The sequence below is a fragment of the Bipolaris maydis genome (genome assembly GCF_028858645.1).
Source record: "Bipolaris maydis strain C4 unplaced genomic scaffold PSV08scaffold_4, whole genome shotgun sequence".
NCBI lineage: Eukaryota > Fungi > Ascomycota > Dothideomycetes > Pleosporales > Pleosporaceae > Bipolaris > Bipolaris maydis.
Window position 1 is genome coordinate 791,091 of NW_027093860.1, and position 18,380 is coordinate 809,470.

Genomic DNA, 18,380 nt, shown 5'->3' on the forward strand with positions numbered 1-18,380 from the left:
CCTTTGGCAACACTGACCATCCCAATCTTATACGAATAAAAACCACTTTCAACCTTACAAGTGTTCTTTGTTTCTCTGGGGGTTCAAAAACAAATCTATTCATACAACACTTTCTTCACTATCAAACCCAGAAAAAGTCAACCCAAATCATTTCCCAAACAGAGACTATTCGTAATTTTCATTACCTAGCAAACAAAAAAAAAAGTGATCGTACACATGTTCTTCGCAAATATATCGTAGCATTCCCGCCTCATCATCGTCATTACCTTCTTGGGTCTCCATTCCCATGTTGCCCTTGCTTCCCCTTTCCATTCGTGTTTCCAACCCCCCCATCCTCTTTCTTCTCCGTCACAACTCGTCTTCTCCCACTTCTCCCTATCCCCCCCTGCTCTCATCAAGTCCCTACCATCTCCCAGTGCCTACATAGAGGGCAAAGGCATTTAGTCCTCCTCCTGGGAGTCCGCAAGTGCAGAATCAGCCTTGCCGGCTGCAGTGGCGCCCTTGTTGGCAGCGTTACCAGAGGCTTGGGCGGAACCGGCTTGGTTCTGGCCTTGAGTCTGCTGAGCGGATGCGGCACCAGCGTTGCCGGCGTTGCCAGACTGGGCTTGCTGGGCGTCTGCTACATTGGCATTACCAGCGCCAGCAGCGCCAGCAGCGCCGGCACATGGTTGGGCAGCGGCGTTGTTGGCATCACCAGCTTGGCCTTGGGCTTGCTCAGCAGAGGCAGCGTTGGCATTTCCAGCATTGGCGTTTCCAGCGTTGGCGTTTCCAGCGTCGGCATTTCCAGCATTGGCATTTCCAGCGTCGGCATTTCCAGCATTGGCATTTCCAGCGTTAGCTGCCTGTCCTTGCTGAGCACCACCATTGTTGGCATTGCCAGCTTGACCTTGGGCCTGCTCAGCAGAGGCAGCATTGGCATTTCCTGCATTAGCTGCCTGGTTTTGCTGACCATAGGCTGCGTTAGCATTGCCCGCCTGTGCCTGGCCTTGCTGAGCAGCAGCTGCATCCGCGTTTTCTGCTCCTTTCTGGGCAGAAGCAGTGTTGGCAGTACCAGCCTGTCCCTGCTGGGCGGCAGCAGAACCAGCGTTTTGCTGTCCAGCAGCTGAGAAGCGTTAGTATATGACCCCAAGTTCAGAATAGAGAAGACATACCTTGCGCATCATTTCCTGCGAATCCATTGATCTGAATATCACCTTCATCAGCGGCATTTCCCTGAGCCTGCTCATCCTCTCCCTCGATCTGAGCCTGCCCATTACCCGCAGCGGCATTTCCAGCTCCAGCAGCCTCAGTGCCATTGTTTGCTGCACCGTTCTCAGCACCAGCACCAGCATTGGCATTCTGATTGTTGCCAGCACCCTCCTGAGCGTTTCCAGAACCCTCCTGAGCATTGCCAGAACCCTCCTGGGCGTTGCCAGAACCCTCCTGAGCATTCCCAGAATCCGCCTGAGCGTTTTCGTCGTTACCACCACCGCCGCCAGTCAGTCCTCCAAGGAGATCACCAAGGCCGCCGCCATTCAGACTGCCGAGGAGACCATCGAGCTGACGCTTGGTCTTAATCTTCTCGCTTGTGAGCCTGCGGACGGTGGAAATGAAGTGTGCAGGAAGTTGCTGGGCTGCGGTTCCGTCCTGGAGATTTGTTAGTTATGATGGCCCGTATCAAAATACCGAACGCCACTTAGGGGCAACAAAGTGTAGACGCACAGGGAAGCGCTTCTCAATAGCAACATTGTTGGGCCTAGCAGCTGGAGCGGCGGCGGCGGAAGCAGCCAAAGAGGCAAGAAGAATGCTAGTGTCGAACTTCATGATGATGGTTGTGAAATATAGCGTATCGTGATAGCTTTCTCAAAAAGATAGTCGTGTCGAAAAGAAATAGACTGTCCGGCAGCGGTGTATGAAAGTACTTTGTGTAGGAATAGTAAAGACGAAGCTGGCTAGCAGCAGAATGTACAAGGCTGATGGTATATATATGTGTATGCGTGAACGGTGCTTGCAACCGCCTAACTGAACGAGTATCGAATACTTGACTTGATAACAAAAAAGCAATTGTCGACTTTCTAGCTGCCTTCTATATATTCATTCTTCTCTTGTAATGGAGCAAGGGTCCGCCATCGGGGCTGGACACGTCCGGTATCAAAAGGTTGACGCGTTCAAAATGGCTATTGCATTATTCCATCCTTGACTTGCTGTATTGGTAGCGATCCCGATTACAAGACTATCATGTTGCGTGTGCGCAAGGGTGGACAGGCCCTCAGGCGGGTGCAGGTGGTGCAAGGTATGCGCAATGCGGGCAGTCTGTGACCACGAGGCCTTGAGGGCGAAACGTTCATTACGTGGGTGGGTCCACTATGTTAATAGAACGATGACTATCTTTTTGGTACCTGTACATGTTTGTACAATGAGCAAGTTGATGATATTGCTATTGCGATATTCCAATTGCAAACTATAAAGTGTTCGAAAACATTGATTGAATCCTCATATCATTGAGTTTGGTGCTGGGCGATTACTCCTTCGCAATCAATGTGTATACACACCGTTTGTCAACGGGAGAGCTTATCCTTACCCAAAAAACAACTTTCGCATACAAATGGTGTAGCTGTTTCTGTCGCAGCCCCCATGAAACGGGCAAACGCGCCGCGGCGCCATACATGTCCGAGAGAGGGAGGAAAAAAACGCGCGTTTTGATTTTGAAACCCAGGCACGAGGGCAATTGCGCCTTGGCCCTGCGACTATTCATGTAGGAAGAGCTCATCGACAAGCTGTCGAGTGTTTCGAGATTTGTTCTTGCGTGCGTAATGGCCATGGGAAAAATGGGGGGACGGGGAAGGCGAGTGTGGGTCAGTTAACGGTGGGAGACTTGGCGCGGCGCTAATACGTCAAGATAGGAATAGGGGCATGCTATCTTTAACGCCCTCTGGTTTACACAACCGTTGTTGCAGCAATGTTCATCATTTGACATATCATTGCGCTTTTGCGCATGCACAAGGGTATATTGAAACAACATTGACACAGAAATGGCCTGTATACAACGCATCTTTTCCAGATCCAGGCTCAAGTTCATCTTCTTCTCGCTAAACCTGTGACGTACAACTCACCAGGCTCAGCTTCAACTTTCCAACCCTCGTTTACCAATGTCTTCAACACCGCAGGCCCCAGTTTACCTCGGCCGCCTTCGCTGTGCCTACCCAAACCTGTGATGATCCTGAAGACATCGCCTCCACCTCTCCGACCAGGGCCACTCCACTCGGGAATCTTGCGCTCCCCGAGGCCGTTCCACCAAGCCTGGGTGCGTTGCTTTGCTATCCTAGTCGCATCCGCAACAGTTACACCGTGCAGATCGAGGTACGTAGGTCCTGATTGCGACGAAACTAAAGAATCAGCTTCCGCTGCATTCATGACTTTCAGGTTGGCGTTGAGGTCACGGCCCTCTTGCGCATAGTATGCTGCAGCTTGCCTCATGAGCGGCGTTGATTTGCCTCTGCGATAAGCGCTGGATGCTTTTGTAAACGCATCGTTTCGAGCGGCAGCGGTGGAGACGGCGTCACGCGGTCTCGCAGAAGGCGCAAGCACAGGCAGTTTGGTTACTTCCAAGGGATCGGACAGATCGACTGGAGCATATCGCAAGTCAAGTTTGATGCCACCTTTGCCGCCCGTTTCGCTCGCCGGTTGTTGGGTAAGGGCCTTTGCGAGTTCTTTGGCTTTGATGGCTGATGGGGCAGTCAGGCGCACGACCGCAATTGCATGCTCCAAGTCGATCGAAGGAAAACTCTCGTTTAGGGTAATTGCGTCTTGCACCAGCGCAGTATCTGGCTGCCCTTCCTTCTTGTGCGCTTCAATGTCTCTTTTCACAATGGCCAACACAGTCGCTGACAAGGATGCGCCGTTCGCATGATAGAGCGACGAGACAGTCTTTGCTGGAACGCTCGTTCGCGACGTGACAAACTCCAATTCACGGCTGGTGTTCTGCCAGCGGTTTGTCGGCACATCTGATTCAACAAAATAATCAGCTCCAACGTTACTCAACGAAACTTTCTGCTTTTTCTTTGCCTTGCCCTTTTTTCCCTTTTGCGGTATATGATGGTCTTCAGAAAAGGCTTCGATACCCTTGGCAATAGGACCTTCTTCTGTCGGGCTCTTCCTACTATCGTCGAAGAAGACGTGATTGAGTAGCTCGTCCGTTGCTTTGTCGTAATCGTAACCGCACTTTTTCAACGTGTGCGTCACCTGGGCGAGCCGCAAGCCGGGAAACGTCTCGGCGAGCAACAGTTCCTTTGTAGGAACATCAAACTGTTCCGTGTCTTTATAATATCCACTCTCGAATGATTCCTGTGGGCTTCCCGAACTCCCGCTCACACTAAGCGAGGCAAAGTCGTTTGAAAGGGACGAGTGCTCTGTCGTTACCGTCTGGGTGCCCCATGAATCGGCGTCGGTGCTGCTTTTGTCTGGACTGTCTTGCACGGCGCCCCCGCTGCTACCAGAGGGGTCGAAATTAAGTGCCTCCACTTCGGCTGTGGCCTTCAGGGTCTCCAATAGTTCCCTGGTGCGGGCAACAGCATCTGGTTCCCCTGCATAGTCCGAATAGATGGTATAGAGAAGTGTGGGATCTATTGGCGGGCAATATTCCTCCTGTGAGACGCGTCCGTGTTAGCGGAGGGGCGTATTGAGTCAGTTTTCCTTGCTCACATACCTCAAGCATGCGCAAGTCCTCATCCATTTTGTTTGTTGCAGCGTTGACGTCCTCTGGTGTGTCGATATGGCGAGTGCATACTCCGAACTGGGTGGCCGACGCTGGGGAGTTGTGACTGAGGCAGTGTCGCGCAGCAGCCTCTTCTTGTAGGTTCCGTGATCAGTGCGATACGATGATATGCAATGTGACTGTGCGGCGCAAAAGGCAGTAATGCGTAGTGGTGGGGTGGTTGCGTTGGCGCGTGATGGCAGTTCAGCCGTGGCTGGGAGAATTGTAGCCGAGCTTAGCGCAGACGGGAGCTTATTGACCCCAGCATCGTTAATGTCAGCATATCATGAAGAAGAAGAGGCGGTGCTGTGTAGGATATCGAGCATGCGATATATTTTTGATCTACTCGGCCAGCTAGATGCCGCACGTCATATTCATTTAGGCCGAATCGCGCGTCATCCATCGGCGCTAGCGCAAGCGGCTTTGAGGCTTCTACTCACCACCTTTAGACATCGTCACATGTACTTGTTATCGCAAATGCACCTTTCTACGCAGTTGGCGGTTTCAGTGTAAGCCACTTATTATGCAAACATGCATTTGATCGGGACCGCTGTAGACACTGGGTAGGCGTGAGGGCGCCTCCACATCATCACCCTTGTGGCCTGCTCGTCGCCACTATATTTCTCTGATCCGCACCCAGATTTCCTCATTTTACCGTTCTATTCTCGGCCCTACTTCTAAGCCCCTTAGATGTCATATCCGTTCAAGCAAGCCTGGCAAATACAATGGGCAGATAAACATTTAGGCCCCCAACAAGCTGCAGACGCTCCACTACATCCTGCCAATGGCTGCGTCAGGCCAAGTTCGTGGCTTGAACGCATTACATAGCCACTCCAAGCCAATGGGTTGTTTAAATACACCAAACCCCCAGGTTCCTGGTGGGCGGTTCTATGTACAATAGCAACCCGACACCAGCTTGAAGACGTGACAGGCTATACCGCAAAATATGGCGCCCCTTCACCGCCGCACAAATCTGAAACCCACAGTCATCGGAGGTATCGTTGGCCTCGTCAGTCTGGTCATAGTAGGGGCATTTTGTACCGTCATCTTCTGTGTAATGTGCAGAAAACAACGACAGCGCAAGAAGGCCATACGCAAAATGCAGGAGGACCAGCTGACACCGTTCGTGGGATACCAATATACGGTACCAGCCGGTGCGCAAAGCAATCCTCAAGGAGCATTGCTACGTCCACAGGAACTCGATATCCAAGAGCCATACCGTGGGCCTCAGGAATTGCAAGGCAGTGGGAGACTGGCTCCTCTGCCTCCCCAGCAAATTGATGGATACGCCGCAGCGGTTCGTTTTTTTCGTCTCAAGTAACATTGGCTGGGAACACGGTTGAACTGACTTACTACAGCCGACTTTTGACGACGATAGGCCACTCGAACTGCCTGCCGGCGCTGCATACCACGGCACAGACGCCAAACGTGGGATATACAGATGAAAAATCGCCATCTTCCATTGTTCGTAAATATCTTGACCAAACCTCTGGACAGCAGTGTATCAACAGTACCTTATTTCCAACCCTGAAAGCCACACACCACCGTACAAAGCCGCAGGTCTAAAAAACAACGCCGTTGTACAGGATACGCAGACACACCAACCGGACATGCAAAACGTCATGTAGAAAAAATCCCCCGTCCATTGACACCAAAGAACTGCTTCACAACCCGCCACGTCAACACCACCACTAGAAAACCCACTTACCCACCTTCCTTCCTCCTTCTCCACAGCTCCTCCAACTACCCAACCCAAAAAATGAACACAACAACAGTCACAGCCCTCAAGCAAATCATATACATCCCCTTTTCTCTCCTGGCCGCCATACCACGGCCTAGCTTCTCCTACGTACCTGCTACACACATCAAGCTCAAGGCCGACAGCATAGCCATGGTGGTGCTCGTGCTCGCGCGCCATGTGTGGATGTATGTGCAAGGGTGGCAGGATAGTGGGTTACGCAGAGGAAAGGATGGGAAGGAAGATGTAGTAGGAGGCAAAAAGGCGAGGAGACAGGGGAGGGCGAGTGTAAAAGGGAAGAGAATGAGAGTGAGGAAGCGGAGAAAGCTCGTGGTTAGGGGGAGATATACGCTTGTTTTGTGGTAGAGAGTGGATGAAGTGGAAAGATGGGAATCCCCCTGTTTGAATATGAAGGATTTAAGTGATATTGAGGTATCTAGATGGTATTGTGTATGCTATCTTTATTTCTATTGTATTTCTAGGATTAGGAATGCTTCTAATCGAGGTTGATCTTGATGGGAAAAATACTTCCTCCGCTTTGTTGAGTTCCATGAAATAGAAGAAGAAATGGGTTTGGAAGTTGGTGTGTAGTTCGCAAGTGAGAAATAGACTGTCCGACTCTACGCTGTCGGAGACTTTAGTTTGCTGTGGCAGATGCCTTGAACGGTCCTGGGATGTGTGACAGATGAGTGCCTGGACAAATCCAAGAGCCACTTCTCTCCATGTGCAGTTGATCCGCGACCTATACTTGGTCGATTTCATCAACCGAATAGCCAGGCATGTATAACGTGGCTGCGCGCTGACTTCGTTTTTGTCGCCTTAATGCGGAGTGCTCTCTCGGTTGCGGCCATCATTCCTGGAATCCGTACTGACGTGGCCTTGCATGACAAAAGTCACCAAAAGTCTTTCGGACTGTTGGTCCAACAGCCTTTTAACATCGAAAAATGAAACCGTGATAATTAAAGAGGTCGATACAATGATGTGTCATGGGATTACCAAGGAGTTCAAGTCGAATCTGATGTGATCTGAATCGCGCATAATGACGACAAGTTGCGTAGTTGATACGGCAGGGCGCTTGTTGAAAAGCACGCGGTCGGGTGCGACCAGGTATTCCAGGGTCATGCGGCGCACGCGTTTAGGCGGATATTGGTGAAGATCGACTTTGCTCTAAACTTACTCGCTGTCCTGATCCGAATCGTCCTCTGAATTCCCATCTGAATCGTTGTCTGAATCGTTGTCTGAATTCTCGTCTGAATCCTCATCCATGGCCCCGATGATGTCTAGCTGAAGTCCCGCTGCCTTGCACGCATCCTTGATTTCTCGAGAAACTCCATTCTCCCCCTCGACTACTATGAACTTCTTCCAGTTTCTCGCAACAACGTCCTTCTGCTCGATTGTGGCTAGCAAAAGATCTGTAACTTCACTGTCGCTACCTAGATCGTTGAAGAACTCCAGCGTTTCCATGACCGGCGGTAATCCGACTGAATGGAGCCTTGGTCGCTTGGACGATTTTCCAAAAAGCTGATAGTCCCAGTTCAGGCGCAGAGTCTCCAGTGCCGCAAACTCTCTCATCCGTAATACCTTGCGTCCAGTAAGTGTAGGGTGGTCGATTGTAATGCTCTTGAGAAACTCGGCCTGCGACTGTGCAGCCAAGATATAGTCCCCAACGTTATCGGAACTCTCCTCCAACTCTGGCTCTGGCTCTTCTGTCTGCGTCATAACAAATTCCTCAAGCGCCTCGGGCAGTTCAAGGAGATCACCAAGCGAGTCATCGTTAATGTCGCACTCGATCAAATGGAGATGCTTTAGCGCTGTCATATGGGGTCGCTCAATGTGGTCAAAGCCCTTTTCGTCTAGCTTCGCTCGTCGAATGGTCAAAGTCTCAAGAGTCGGGTGAGCGAATATATGAATGTTTTCGCGGAGGTCCCAGTATGCATCGTTGGCGCATTGGTAGAATAGCGAACACGTCTTCAAACAGGTAAGATCGAACGGACCATTGAACAAGGTTCCAATGCCATGCAGCAACACATCTGGTACTGAGATATCCAACTTTTCCAAATTCGACATGATAGACAATGTCCGTGAAAGGCTGTCTGATCGCTTGGGGTCGAGATACGAGCCATGCACTGGTGCATCGAGGGCCAGCTGCGACAGTTCCGAAGAAGGGTATGAGAGCTTGATTTCGTGAATAGCAGAGCCGCGACGAGGCCGCCGACTCAGCGACTCGCTAAAGGTAAGATGCAGCTCCGGCGAATCGAAAAGAATGCTCTTGTAGAGAATGGCATCACTGAGGCGATGGCATTTCTTGTTGACGCGCGACACACTACAGAGGTCGCGCCTGGCATTGCGGCCCACGGCTTCGAAGATCTGGAGCAAGATTTCCTCGGGCAAGTTACTCAGATGATCACGCGGAGCGCTAGCGCTCCCGTTGTCGCCGTTGGTTATGGGATTTGACATCGGTGTGGTGTTAGTATTGGAGATCCAACGACCTACGGCCGAGAGGTACTTTGTAGACTTGAGTCGCGAACACGTGGAGATGGCCTGGCAAGGTGGGATGCGGGGAAAGCAGGTGTGGAGACCCCAGCGTTGTATCAGGCACAACAGGTCGACACAGAGTAAACCGGGCTGTCGGTGTACGTATATAGATATGCTGTGAGATAGCCAAAATGCGCTGTGGCGAATAAGATTTTGTAGAGGACAAGTGACAGGTTGTGACCCTTGAGGTGTGGAAGAAGGGTGCGCGGCTGCTGCCGCCACATGTGGCTTGGTACTGATGATCTCATCCCGCAAACGCAACGTCTCAGCCCAGCGCCACCAACGGTTGGTGCTGCCCACATGTTCACATGTGAAGATTGCAGGCATCGTCCAGCAAACAGTCATGCGTTGAGCTTGTACATATACTATTACTACATACCTTTCTAGGAGCAGCAGAACCCCGTCTCCAGAACTATGAACATTACTTCTTCCCAACCGACGAGGCAATGACGAGCAGTCTTACCAGGGGCACATTTGCGGCACATGAGACCACGCAGCCGGGTGCCTCCCTGCTTTGACACACTTGGAACACATCCTCACAATCTGCATCACACGGCAATCTTTGCGGATGTGATCGTGTCGTCCGCACCTCGAACAATGGTACTCGTTACCCCATAACGGTTGATTGCATTGGCTGTGCAGCATTGCAACGTTGACGACAGACTGAATTGGCTGCTTTGCCAGTGGTATCTTTGAGCGCATAACCATCTGTATACAAATTATGAGGGAATATGCAGCGCAGTCGGCAGCGCTCCGGTGTTCAGGGAAGTCGATCTTGAGATCGGTAGCGAGTTGCCCGACTGTGAAAGTCTTGTCACGCCAGCCAAAGCCTGTTTCGCGAGCAATTTGTTGCGCGCTTATCATTGATACAATATTCTCTCCGATGGTTTGTTCAAGACCGAGAGCATTGAGGAGCGAATGGCGCTGCCATGGGCCGTCTTGTAGAATGACAATTGGACAGGCACCTGGGACTAAATGCTTGTCTGAAACAGGACAATACTCTTTTCCCGATGCCGAAGGCTCGACAGGTTGTCGGAAGAAATCTTCGAGCACAACTTTGGCTTCTTTTCCGTCTACAAACCGCGTGCGCCCAAAGCGGGTTCTATGGGGATCTAGAGTACCTCCTAGGAGATTCACATAACGCGCATTATCTTGCATACATATGTGATAGTATGAAACGTTGCGAAGGATTTCCAGGCTATGCGGTCCAGGGCATGCATACTTCTCCTGTATGCCTCGGCGTTTGACAGTGTGTACTCCAACATCCAGCAGTGCAGGGCGCTCTCCACTCAGCTTGCCACACCGCACCGCAATGAGCACAACGTGTTCAGCAAGTACCGGTGTATTTGGCCTTTCAAGTCCCAAGCAGAACTCTAGAGTCTCTGTATGATTTATTCCCTGGAAGAATTGGACGACATCTTTCATGCGTTCACTAAATTGCGGGTCAGGAATCGACAAGGCTGCCGATCCTTCGATGGACAGAGGCAAAATTTGTTTGCCTGTAGATGCGCTGGGCTCTAAGCGCTTCTCGAGAGGCTTTGAGGAATAAAATTTTTTCATGATGTGTTGTTGACCCAGGGAATGTCTCGCATTTTTTCCTGGACGGTACTTGTTGTTTCGAGTGGATCTTAATCGAGGGAGAAAATGAAAAGAAGTTCCTGGTCGAAATCTGGGAGTCATGAGATTCGTGAATGCCCAGAGGTGATGAAAAGACTGAGCACAGTGAGTGAACTATGGTTATCACACGCAGCGTAGATCCACTTAGTGAGTCCTCGCAATTCACTGGTTCATGTGCGGTCTTTGTGCGCTCTCACATTCACTTTGTGGGAATGGGATGGAGCTTCCCACTTTTCCTGGTTCCTTGGAAAACTTGGTTCACCTTACACGGTGTAGCCTTTCAACCATGTGCACACCGTCAGCGCACGTGGTCCTACCTATCCGTGGCGTTTTCCGCTCTCATTTTCTCTCGAACACAGTTAAAATCATGCACCCGTTGTTGGAATCAGAGAGATCTGAGGTATGCACTTTGTATCTGATTTCTGGTTACTGCAATCGATCATCAGCTACGAGCATTTACCATAGAGTATTATAGTGGTTTCGCGTTACGTAGACTAGAACCAATTGTTACTGTTACCGTGGTCAAAAATTTTTTGCCAAAAAGCCCTGGTTTCGTTTTTAAGATATGTTTAGCGACGATGAATCACTGACCGGATATGTGAAGTTGACTTACAGCCATAGTTTTTAGATTTTCGGCTACTCTGATACGACGGTATCGTACCATCCATACAGACATTACCACACAATGCATTTTCACCAATATTGATCTAGCGAATCCCACCAACACCTTTTTTGACATTGTCAATCCATCGTCTTCGGAACCATAGTTTAACCAGAACGGTTCCCACAAGGAAAACGCGATGTCGTCTTCCTGTCATCTATAAAACATAGATAGCCTTGCAGTTTCTGTTGTGATTCTCATACAGTCTATCACCAAAACTCGTTTGTAGGAAAAAGAGCAAGGGTATGGTAAAGGCTTGCGTAGGACCAGCTGCCGCGATAGCAAATCTACGCACAATACTCGACTCAGCCGCTAAATCTTCTTCCTAAAAGAACTCATAGTCGTAAGTCATAGATCTTGTTATTCAAGCCAGTTTCATGTGGAAATCCGGGCCTTATACGACTTTCATCGATCCGAGACCCTCGCACATTCACCTTCACCAACACCGCCTCGCCACTACCCATTTGTTTGCTAACCCTGCTTGAGCCTGGGCTTGCAGTATCCTATGCACACGCTCTACTGATTCTCACATTTTTTACTTAAGTATCCTGTTTGTGAGAACAAGCTGATAGATGGTGGCTCTTTCTAGTTCCATTTCAGCCTTTTATCTGGCATCAGCGCAACATCCAGGCTTTGGCTCTTAACTCTCAACCTCAGAACTCAGCCCGAGTAACTACATCGTTACGCCTCCAGCGCCCGGGGCCTTGTTGTTCCAGACGATTATATTTAGTACAGATCGCTATGGATACCACGCTCACTACATCCTATGACACCGAGTCGACGTCTTTCTCAATGGATATTCCTTTTGCAGTACCTGAGCAGCAACAGCAAGATTCTGCCATCATGGTACTAGAAAGCCGCTTTCAACAACTCACAGATATTGAAGTGTGGGAGCACTGCATTGGGATGAACCAAATCTCCGACATTCCCGATTTTGCACGAGAAGCTGCCAACCACATCATCGTGGTGTGTCTGGACTGCGAACACTGGTCCAACAACACGGAAGAGACGACCGAAGTGGGTATCGCTACCTTTTCCCGGCAAGATGTTGCGTCACTTGTGGACAGGGGAGATTTTGGAGATTTTGGAGAGCATTTACTGCAGCAAGTACAATTCTACTTGCTACGGCTGATCGAGACATCGCATTTACCAAACCAGAATCCACTTTCACGAGGGGTACTTGGCAATCGATTTGGAAAAGGCCGTTTTGTCACGTTTGCTCAAGCACGCCAGATATTGCACGATCTCTTTGTCCAACCTATCAAGGGCGTTCCTGGGTCGAAGGGAAATCGTCCCATTGTCGTCCTGGGCCATGACGTTAGCCACGACAAGAACAACCTGAAGCACAAAGCGATCGAATTCGACATGGACCCTCTTGGCACGGTGGTCCGATACATTGATACACAAGTTCTTGCTCGAGAGGGGAAGTGTTGGAACATGCCCCGCAAGGAACAGATTGGACTGAAGCGACTTGTGGAAAACCTGTGGTTCGAGCATAGTGACCCCCACACCGCGGCCAACGATGCGGGTCGTACATTGATTTGCGCCTTTCAGATTGGGCTTGGTAAACACTATTGCAGGGATCACCCGAGGTATAGGATGCTCGAAGTGGCCACTGATATTGAGCGGTATAGCGTTGCCAACTTCAAATCGATCGGCGGTGTAGAAGAGTACTGTTGGAGATGTGGTCAATCCGGGCATATGAAGTCCGCTTGCACAGCAACAGGCCTTCACTGCGACGAGTGCAAGTCCAACAAATGCCAACTCGAACCCGGCGAGGAACACATCTCAGCACATTGCATGTGCGTTGCCAACACCAACGCAGCTCAACGACGGGAGAGAGATGCGCAGGCACGAGCCCAAAAAAGAAAAAAGAAAAAATACAATTCGCACGGGAGTTCCTCCTCTGACGACCACGGTCAACCTCATTCGGGCGATAAAGACCATCCCCCTTCGATATCGCCCAGTCAGGTTTCGCACTCTGGGAAGCCAAATGGGCAGGAGGCCACCCACAAGGGCCACAGGAAACAACCATGGAACAACAGCTGGAGAGAATCACCTGAAAATGGATCCAGCAGCAGATTTGACAAACGTCGTGGCTCAGGTGGTGGACATTCGTCACGTGATGGGTCAGACCACTCTTCTTAGACTATATAGAAGATTTGAGGCGTTTCGGACAGACCTAGAAGGAGGTGTTGTTTGTTTGGATATCAGCTTCCAAACATTAGAGTAGAAGCTTGGTTATTTTTCAGGTAGCAATAATTAAGATAATGATATGCAAGATGATCAGATGACGGGGTGAGGCTGACTAAGAGATTCGCAAGGGCCTGCGTCATCAGTGCCTGCAGAAGGTGGAGTTCCCGTCTATCAACAGCCAACATGTTTGCGATGTTACAGTAACTTCTCACCTTTTTCGTGTGAGACTGCGGGCAAGTTGAGAACAGTCTCGAGCACCGTTTGCTGCGATCATGATCGACCATACGGTGCCAAAGTACCTATTCATCCGGACGTGCATCTTGGGGTTACGCGCTATCACACCCTTCAGCATATTCTGGGTTTCATTCAGTATCGCTGAACCTCCTCATACGGCCTTTCGTCGATTTTTGCTAACATGGAGCGCCATCGAGACGGCATTTTGGCTTCTTGTGTACATACCCCGCAAGCGCACGCTCCAGGCATCAGCACAACATCCTCCGCTACTCCCACAGGAAGAAAGAAAAGAACTTTTCTGGCGATGCTGGGATAAGATTCCTCACCCAGAATATTACATCAGCAGATGGTTTCTGGGCGCCAGGCCTGGAGAGGTGCGACGAGAGAATGTGCGTGAGTTTTTTGCATGGGCGCTGTTAAATCGCCGTAGTGAAAGCGACGATGAGCGCATGAAGAGGAGGCAGGCACATCCGGAGCAGAGCCATTCAGAAGACGACGAATTGAACGAGTATGCCGATGGTATTGAAACGATGCTGGGGCGGAAGCTAGCGCCCGGTATGGGCAGCGCAAAGAGCTTGCGCTTGACTATTGACCAGGTGAATATGGCTCACCGCCCGTTTCTGTGGTACATGGTACGTACATTGCTATTTAGTGCTCATGAGATACTGATAAGGCCAGATTGTCATGCTTGTCGACACCATCACAGCTATTCGCCTGCGCTATGCTGGATTCATGCACTTTCGCACCCATATCCGCAACACATTGGCTGTCTTTCCACCACGCCTGGCAAGTCTCACTACACGGAACATTTCACCAGCTCGAAACCTGAGCTACTGGTATAGACCACATACCTCCAGAACACGTTTACCTATCCTCTTTATCCATGGAATTGGTATCGGCCTACACCCCTATGTCGAGTTCCTGGCCGAGATCAACAAACACGATCCACTTGCAGCTGAGGATGGCCAAGTCGGCGTTATTGCGATCGAACTCATGCCCATTAGCTTCCGCATCACCGATCCCATGCCTGGCAGAGACGAGATGTGTCGTCAGATTGACATGATCCTTGAGCGCCATGGCTTTGACAAAATAGTCCTTGCTAGCCATTCCTACGGCTCTGTAGTCTCCACACATCTCATTCAAAACCCTACCACCGCTGCAAAAGTTGGGCCCATGGTCTTCATCGACCCAGTCACATTTCTTCTACACCTTCCAGACGTTGCATACAACTTTACAGCGCGTCATCCGCGAGGTGCAAACGAACATCAGTTGTACTACTTTGCGTCCACCGATATGATGGTCGCACATACGTTAGCGCGCCACTTTTTCTGGGCACAGAATATTCTTTGGAAAGAGGATTTGCGAGGCCGGGATGTGACTGTGAGCCTAGGCGGACGAGATCTTATTGTCGACGCCCAGACTGTTGGCAAGTACTTGAATAACGCCGATCTCAAGGGCGAGGATTATAGTTGGAAAGACTCTGAATGGAAAGGCCATGGCATGGAAACTATATGGTGGCCTACAGTGGATCATGCACAAGTTTTTGAAAGAAAAGACGGGAGAGCAAAGCTTGTGCAAGTATTGAGGGAGTATGTGAAGCACGGGGCTGACGAGGAGGAAAATGAGGAGTATCCTTGAGCTAGTGCGGTTCAGAAATACTCACCTATTCCCACCTCTAATACTTTACTATGGTGACTTTGTAACGTCCAAGACTCTTTCAAAGTTGGGTCTTGAAACCCGTTTGGGGGCCCGTCCGGGCCGAGTCGATCCAATCCGGCCCCGCCAACGCCGAACATGATACTTTATACAGCCATACGAGCAATGGATCGCTCTATGCAGGGTCATTGAGACATTGCTCTAGTCTTTTGTTTTTCAAAATACTTACAAATTATTTCATACCATGCCTGACGGAACTTGGATTTTGGGTGATCTCTTCACAAAGGAGTATGGTCACCGCGGCAGCATCCAGAAACTATGGGAACAACGCTGGAAGTTTCCCTGCACCAAAGGCGTCTATCCGTTCCATGACGGAAAGTTTGAAGATTTTGAGCCCATTTTCAAGCACCTCATCGACAACAATATCAACGATCCTTATGAAGATGCATACACCAACGCCTTTCTACCCACTGCCCAAAGACTAGCCAAAGAGGCACAAGACATGGAAGCCAAGGACAAGGAGGCTGCAAAAAAGTTATATCTAAACGCAAACGCCGTATACAGACTGGCCCGCTTCCCCTACATCGGCACAGAACTCAAGAAGCAAGTCTTTGAAGAGCAGAAAAAAGTCTACTTCCGTGGCACTCAACTCTGGGAGCACCCAATGCACGACATCAGTATACCTCACAAGCATGCCTCCAATGGCGACGGCCCCGAAATCCCCGTGTATGTTCGAAAACCCCCCGGCGACGGACCCTTCCCCACTGTCCTCCTCATCACCGGCCTCGACGGCCACCGCCCCGACAACACGGAGCGCACGCAAGAACACCTCAACCGCGGCTGGGCCACAGTCGTCTGCGACATCCCCGGCACCACGATCGATTGCCCCGCCAACAAACGTGACCCCTTATCTCCGGACCGCCTCTTCTCCAGTATCCTCGACTGGATCGCCGCAACCCCTTATCTCGATGCGGGCAAAGTGCTTGCGTGGGGGCTCAGCGCAGGCGGCTACTACGCCATCCGGCTCGCACATACGCATCGCACGCGGCTCGTGGGCAGCGTAGGCCACGGCGCGGGGACGCATCACTACATTGGGCGCGAGTGGCTTGCGCACGTGGACAAGCACGAGTACCCGTTCGGGCTTGAGGAGGCGTACCGCCAGAAGTATGGGTATGCGTCGTTTGACGAGGTCATGGACAAGTGTCAGGATGAGTTTAGTCTTGTTAGCGGCAAAGGCCAGGGTGTGGCGGTCGTGGGCGAAGGAATGCCAAGTTGCAGGTTGTTGCTGGTGAATGGCGTCTTGGATGGCTGTATGCCCGTTGAGGATAGCATGTTGCTGGCTGAATATGGGAGTCCTAAGGAAATGAGGTTTTTGAAGGACAGGCTGCATATGGGGTATCCTGAGGCGAATGCTACAGTGTATCCGTGGATGGAGGGGGTAATGGGGAAGTAGATGAGATTGGTGGGGGTTCATTTGGGACTAATGTGAGCACAATGGAATGAGAAAAAAAAAGTCTTTTTTTTAAACTAATTACTTTGAATAAGTTTTTTTTTGGGGGGGGGTTTGAATTCAGAGAAATTGTAAAGGAAAACCTCGACTCACTAACTACGTTATTTATCCTCCACAAAGGGGTAAAAACAAAAAAACACGGGGGGAACCAAATCTAAGAAGTAAGTCTCAAAGTACCTATATTTTCAAAAGACAAAAAAAAAAGAAATCGTTAACATTTCCAATACATTTGAAATCTAAACCACTTGCTCCAAAAACGGACACTCGGCACTCTCATGCCCATACGCCTCCCTCCCCTTATACCTCTTCGGATCCGTACTCTGCACACACCACTGACAGGGCACCGCATTCTGCGTCTTGGGCGCCACTGCTGTGGCCTTGTTCGTCGCCCTTGTCCGCGCCGCATCGCCACACTTGTCCGTCTTATGGGTATGGCACTGGGGGGCCGACTTTGGGTCTGCAGCGCAAAAGTCGCAGTGCAGCATGGAGACTTTGCAGTGGCGCAGCGTGTGCAGCTCCGAGTCGCATTTTGTGCAAAAGCGGAGTTGGCCGTAGGAAGGGCGGTGTGGGGATGAGGCGGTGTTGAAGGAGGTGAGGAGGGGTTTGAGGTTTGCGTAGCTGAGGGCGGTGGGGGTGGGAGTGGGAGTGGGAGGGGTGGGGTAGGCCATTAGGAGGGCGGTTATGAGGGTGGTGACGATGTCGTTGCCTGCGTTGTGCAGGTATTGTTCCTGGATTCCGTAGTGTGCCAGGAGATTCTTGAGTGAGATCTGACGGTTGTTGGGGGAGAGGGATTGTTCTATAGCCATGGTTTGGGTGTCGAGAGTTGTGATGATAGTGCCTAGACTTAAGACGTCGATACCGAAGCGCTGCTTCAGGACTTCATAGTCGTTGTCTACAGCGTGCCCGATGAAGATGACTGGGCGGGGGGAGGCATGTTCATCTTGCCTCAGAAAGATGGACCGCAACATTTTTTGGGCGGTCGAGATGCTTGCAAAAGTTGTACTTCCGAATTGGAAGTTCTCGGGGTACCCGCTGCAAAAGTCTTTGTTGACCAGGTGAGCGTGCGGCTTGATGCGTACATGATGGGTCTCGAGCGCTGCGAGAATGTCCCATGCTGGTGACGGACCTGTGGTATTGTTACTGCTAGGTTTGGGGATGGTTCGAGGATCGAGAACACAGACGCCCAGTTCGGTGATCAAGGATGCGTCGTGCTCGTACCATTCTGCGTCGAGCCCAACTATGATGGCATCCTGGAGTGCGAGGGTTGCTGCACTGTTACTCATGCCGAAAGGCATGTCGGTCCCGATGATGCCTTGTAACCAACACTGAAAAATCCCCGATTGCGTGAGTCCATTATTGTGTGTTTCTGCCTCGAGGACGTTCTTGAGTTCTCCTGGTGTCATTACAGGAGAAAGAGAAGCCATTTCTGCGTAGTAGTGGCTTGGATAGTATAGCGAATTAAACCTCTGTGTTTTTCGTCTTTGTGAATGCGGGAGAAAGG

At 50.6% G+C, this 18,380-nt stretch overlaps 9 protein-coding genes across 9 annotated transcripts; 4 read left to right on the forward strand and 5 right to left on the reverse strand.

Moving 5' to 3' along the window:
* Positions 1 to 440: 440 nt before the first annotated feature.
* Positions 441 to 1,803, reverse strand: PSV08DRAFT_349442 (uncharacterized protein; the record flags this gene model as incomplete). Its single annotated transcript, XM_014223868.1, has 3 exons — positions 441 to 1,102; positions 1,152 to 1,626; positions 1,702 to 1,803. 3 exons carry the CDS (start codon positions 1,801 to 1,803, stop codon positions 441 to 443), a joined length of 1,239 nt encoding a protein of 412 aa, XP_014079343.1.
* A 1,127-nt stretch (positions 1,804 to 2,930) lies between these two features.
* PSV08DRAFT_198672 (uncharacterized protein) lies at positions 2,931 to 4,906 on the reverse strand. The gene is made up of 2 exons (XM_014223869.1): positions 4,685 to 4,906; positions 2,931 to 4,623 (listed from the first exon to the last, which is right to left on the reverse strand). The coding sequence occupies exons 1-2, from the start codon at positions 4,709 to 4,711 to the stop codon at positions 3,055 to 3,057; spliced, it is 1,596 nt and encodes a 531-aa protein (XP_014079344.1). The 5' UTR covers positions 4,712 to 4,906; the 3' UTR covers positions 2,931 to 3,054.
* A 772-nt stretch (positions 4,907 to 5,678) lies between these two features.
* PSV08DRAFT_360603 (uncharacterized protein) lies at positions 5,679 to 6,425 on the forward strand (the record flags this gene model as incomplete). Its single annotated transcript, XM_014223870.2, has 2 exons — positions 5,679 to 6,029; positions 6,091 to 6,425. The coding sequence occupies 2 exons, from the start codon at positions 5,679 to 5,681 to the stop codon at positions 6,175 to 6,177; spliced, it is 438 nt and encodes a 145-aa protein (XP_014079345.2). The 3' UTR covers positions 6,178 to 6,425.
* A 1,218-nt stretch (positions 6,426 to 7,643) lies between these two features.
* PSV08DRAFT_387300 (uncharacterized protein) lies at positions 7,644 to 8,927 on the reverse strand (the record flags this gene model as incomplete). Its single annotated transcript, XM_014223871.2, has 1 exon — positions 7,644 to 8,927. One exon carries the CDS (start codon positions 8,925 to 8,927, stop codon positions 7,644 to 7,646), a length of 1,284 nt encoding a protein of 427 aa, XP_014079346.2.
* Positions 8,928 to 9,464: 537 nt separating this feature from the next.
* Positions 9,465 to 10,565, reverse strand: PSV08DRAFT_349446 (uncharacterized protein; the record flags this gene model as incomplete). The annotated part of the gene is made up of 1 exon (XM_066092821.1): positions 9,465 to 10,565. One exon carries the CDS (start codon positions 10,563 to 10,565, stop codon positions 9,465 to 9,467), a length of 1,101 nt encoding a protein of 366 aa, XP_065949421.1.
* Positions 10,566 to 12,024: 1,459 nt separating this feature from the next.
* Positions 12,025 to 13,431, forward strand: PSV08DRAFT_245548 (uncharacterized protein; the record flags this gene model as incomplete). The annotated part of the gene is made up of 1 exon (XM_014223872.2): positions 12,025 to 13,431. The coding sequence occupies one exon, from the start codon at positions 12,025 to 12,027 to the stop codon at positions 13,429 to 13,431; it is 1,407 nt and encodes a 468-aa protein (XP_014079347.2).
* A 217-nt stretch (positions 13,432 to 13,648) lies between these two features.
* Positions 13,649 to 15,412, forward strand: PSV08DRAFT_408495 (uncharacterized protein). Its single transcript, XM_014223873.1, has 2 exons — positions 13,649 to 14,345; positions 14,392 to 15,412. The coding sequence occupies exons 1-2, from the start codon at positions 13,752 to 13,754 to the stop codon at positions 15,349 to 15,351; spliced, it is 1,554 nt and encodes a 517-aa protein (XP_014079348.1). The 5' UTR covers positions 13,649 to 13,751; the 3' UTR covers positions 15,352 to 15,412.
* A 201-nt stretch (positions 15,413 to 15,613) lies between these two features.
* On the forward strand, positions 15,614 to 16,897 carry PSV08DRAFT_408496 (Alpha/Beta hydrolase protein; the record flags this gene model as incomplete). Its single annotated transcript, XM_014223874.2, has 1 exon — positions 15,614 to 16,897. One exon carries the CDS (start codon positions 15,614 to 15,616, stop codon positions 16,820 to 16,822), a length of 1,209 nt encoding a protein of 402 aa, XP_014079349.1. The 3' UTR covers positions 16,823 to 16,897.
* A 218-nt stretch (positions 16,898 to 17,115) lies between these two features.
* On the reverse strand, positions 17,116 to 18,303 carry PSV08DRAFT_245550 (uncharacterized protein; the record flags this gene model as incomplete). The annotated part of the gene is made up of 1 exon (XM_014223875.2): positions 17,116 to 18,303. One exon carries the CDS (start codon positions 18,301 to 18,303, stop codon positions 17,116 to 17,118), a length of 1,188 nt encoding a protein of 395 aa, XP_014079350.2.
* Positions 18,304 to 18,380: the final 77 nt, after the last annotated feature.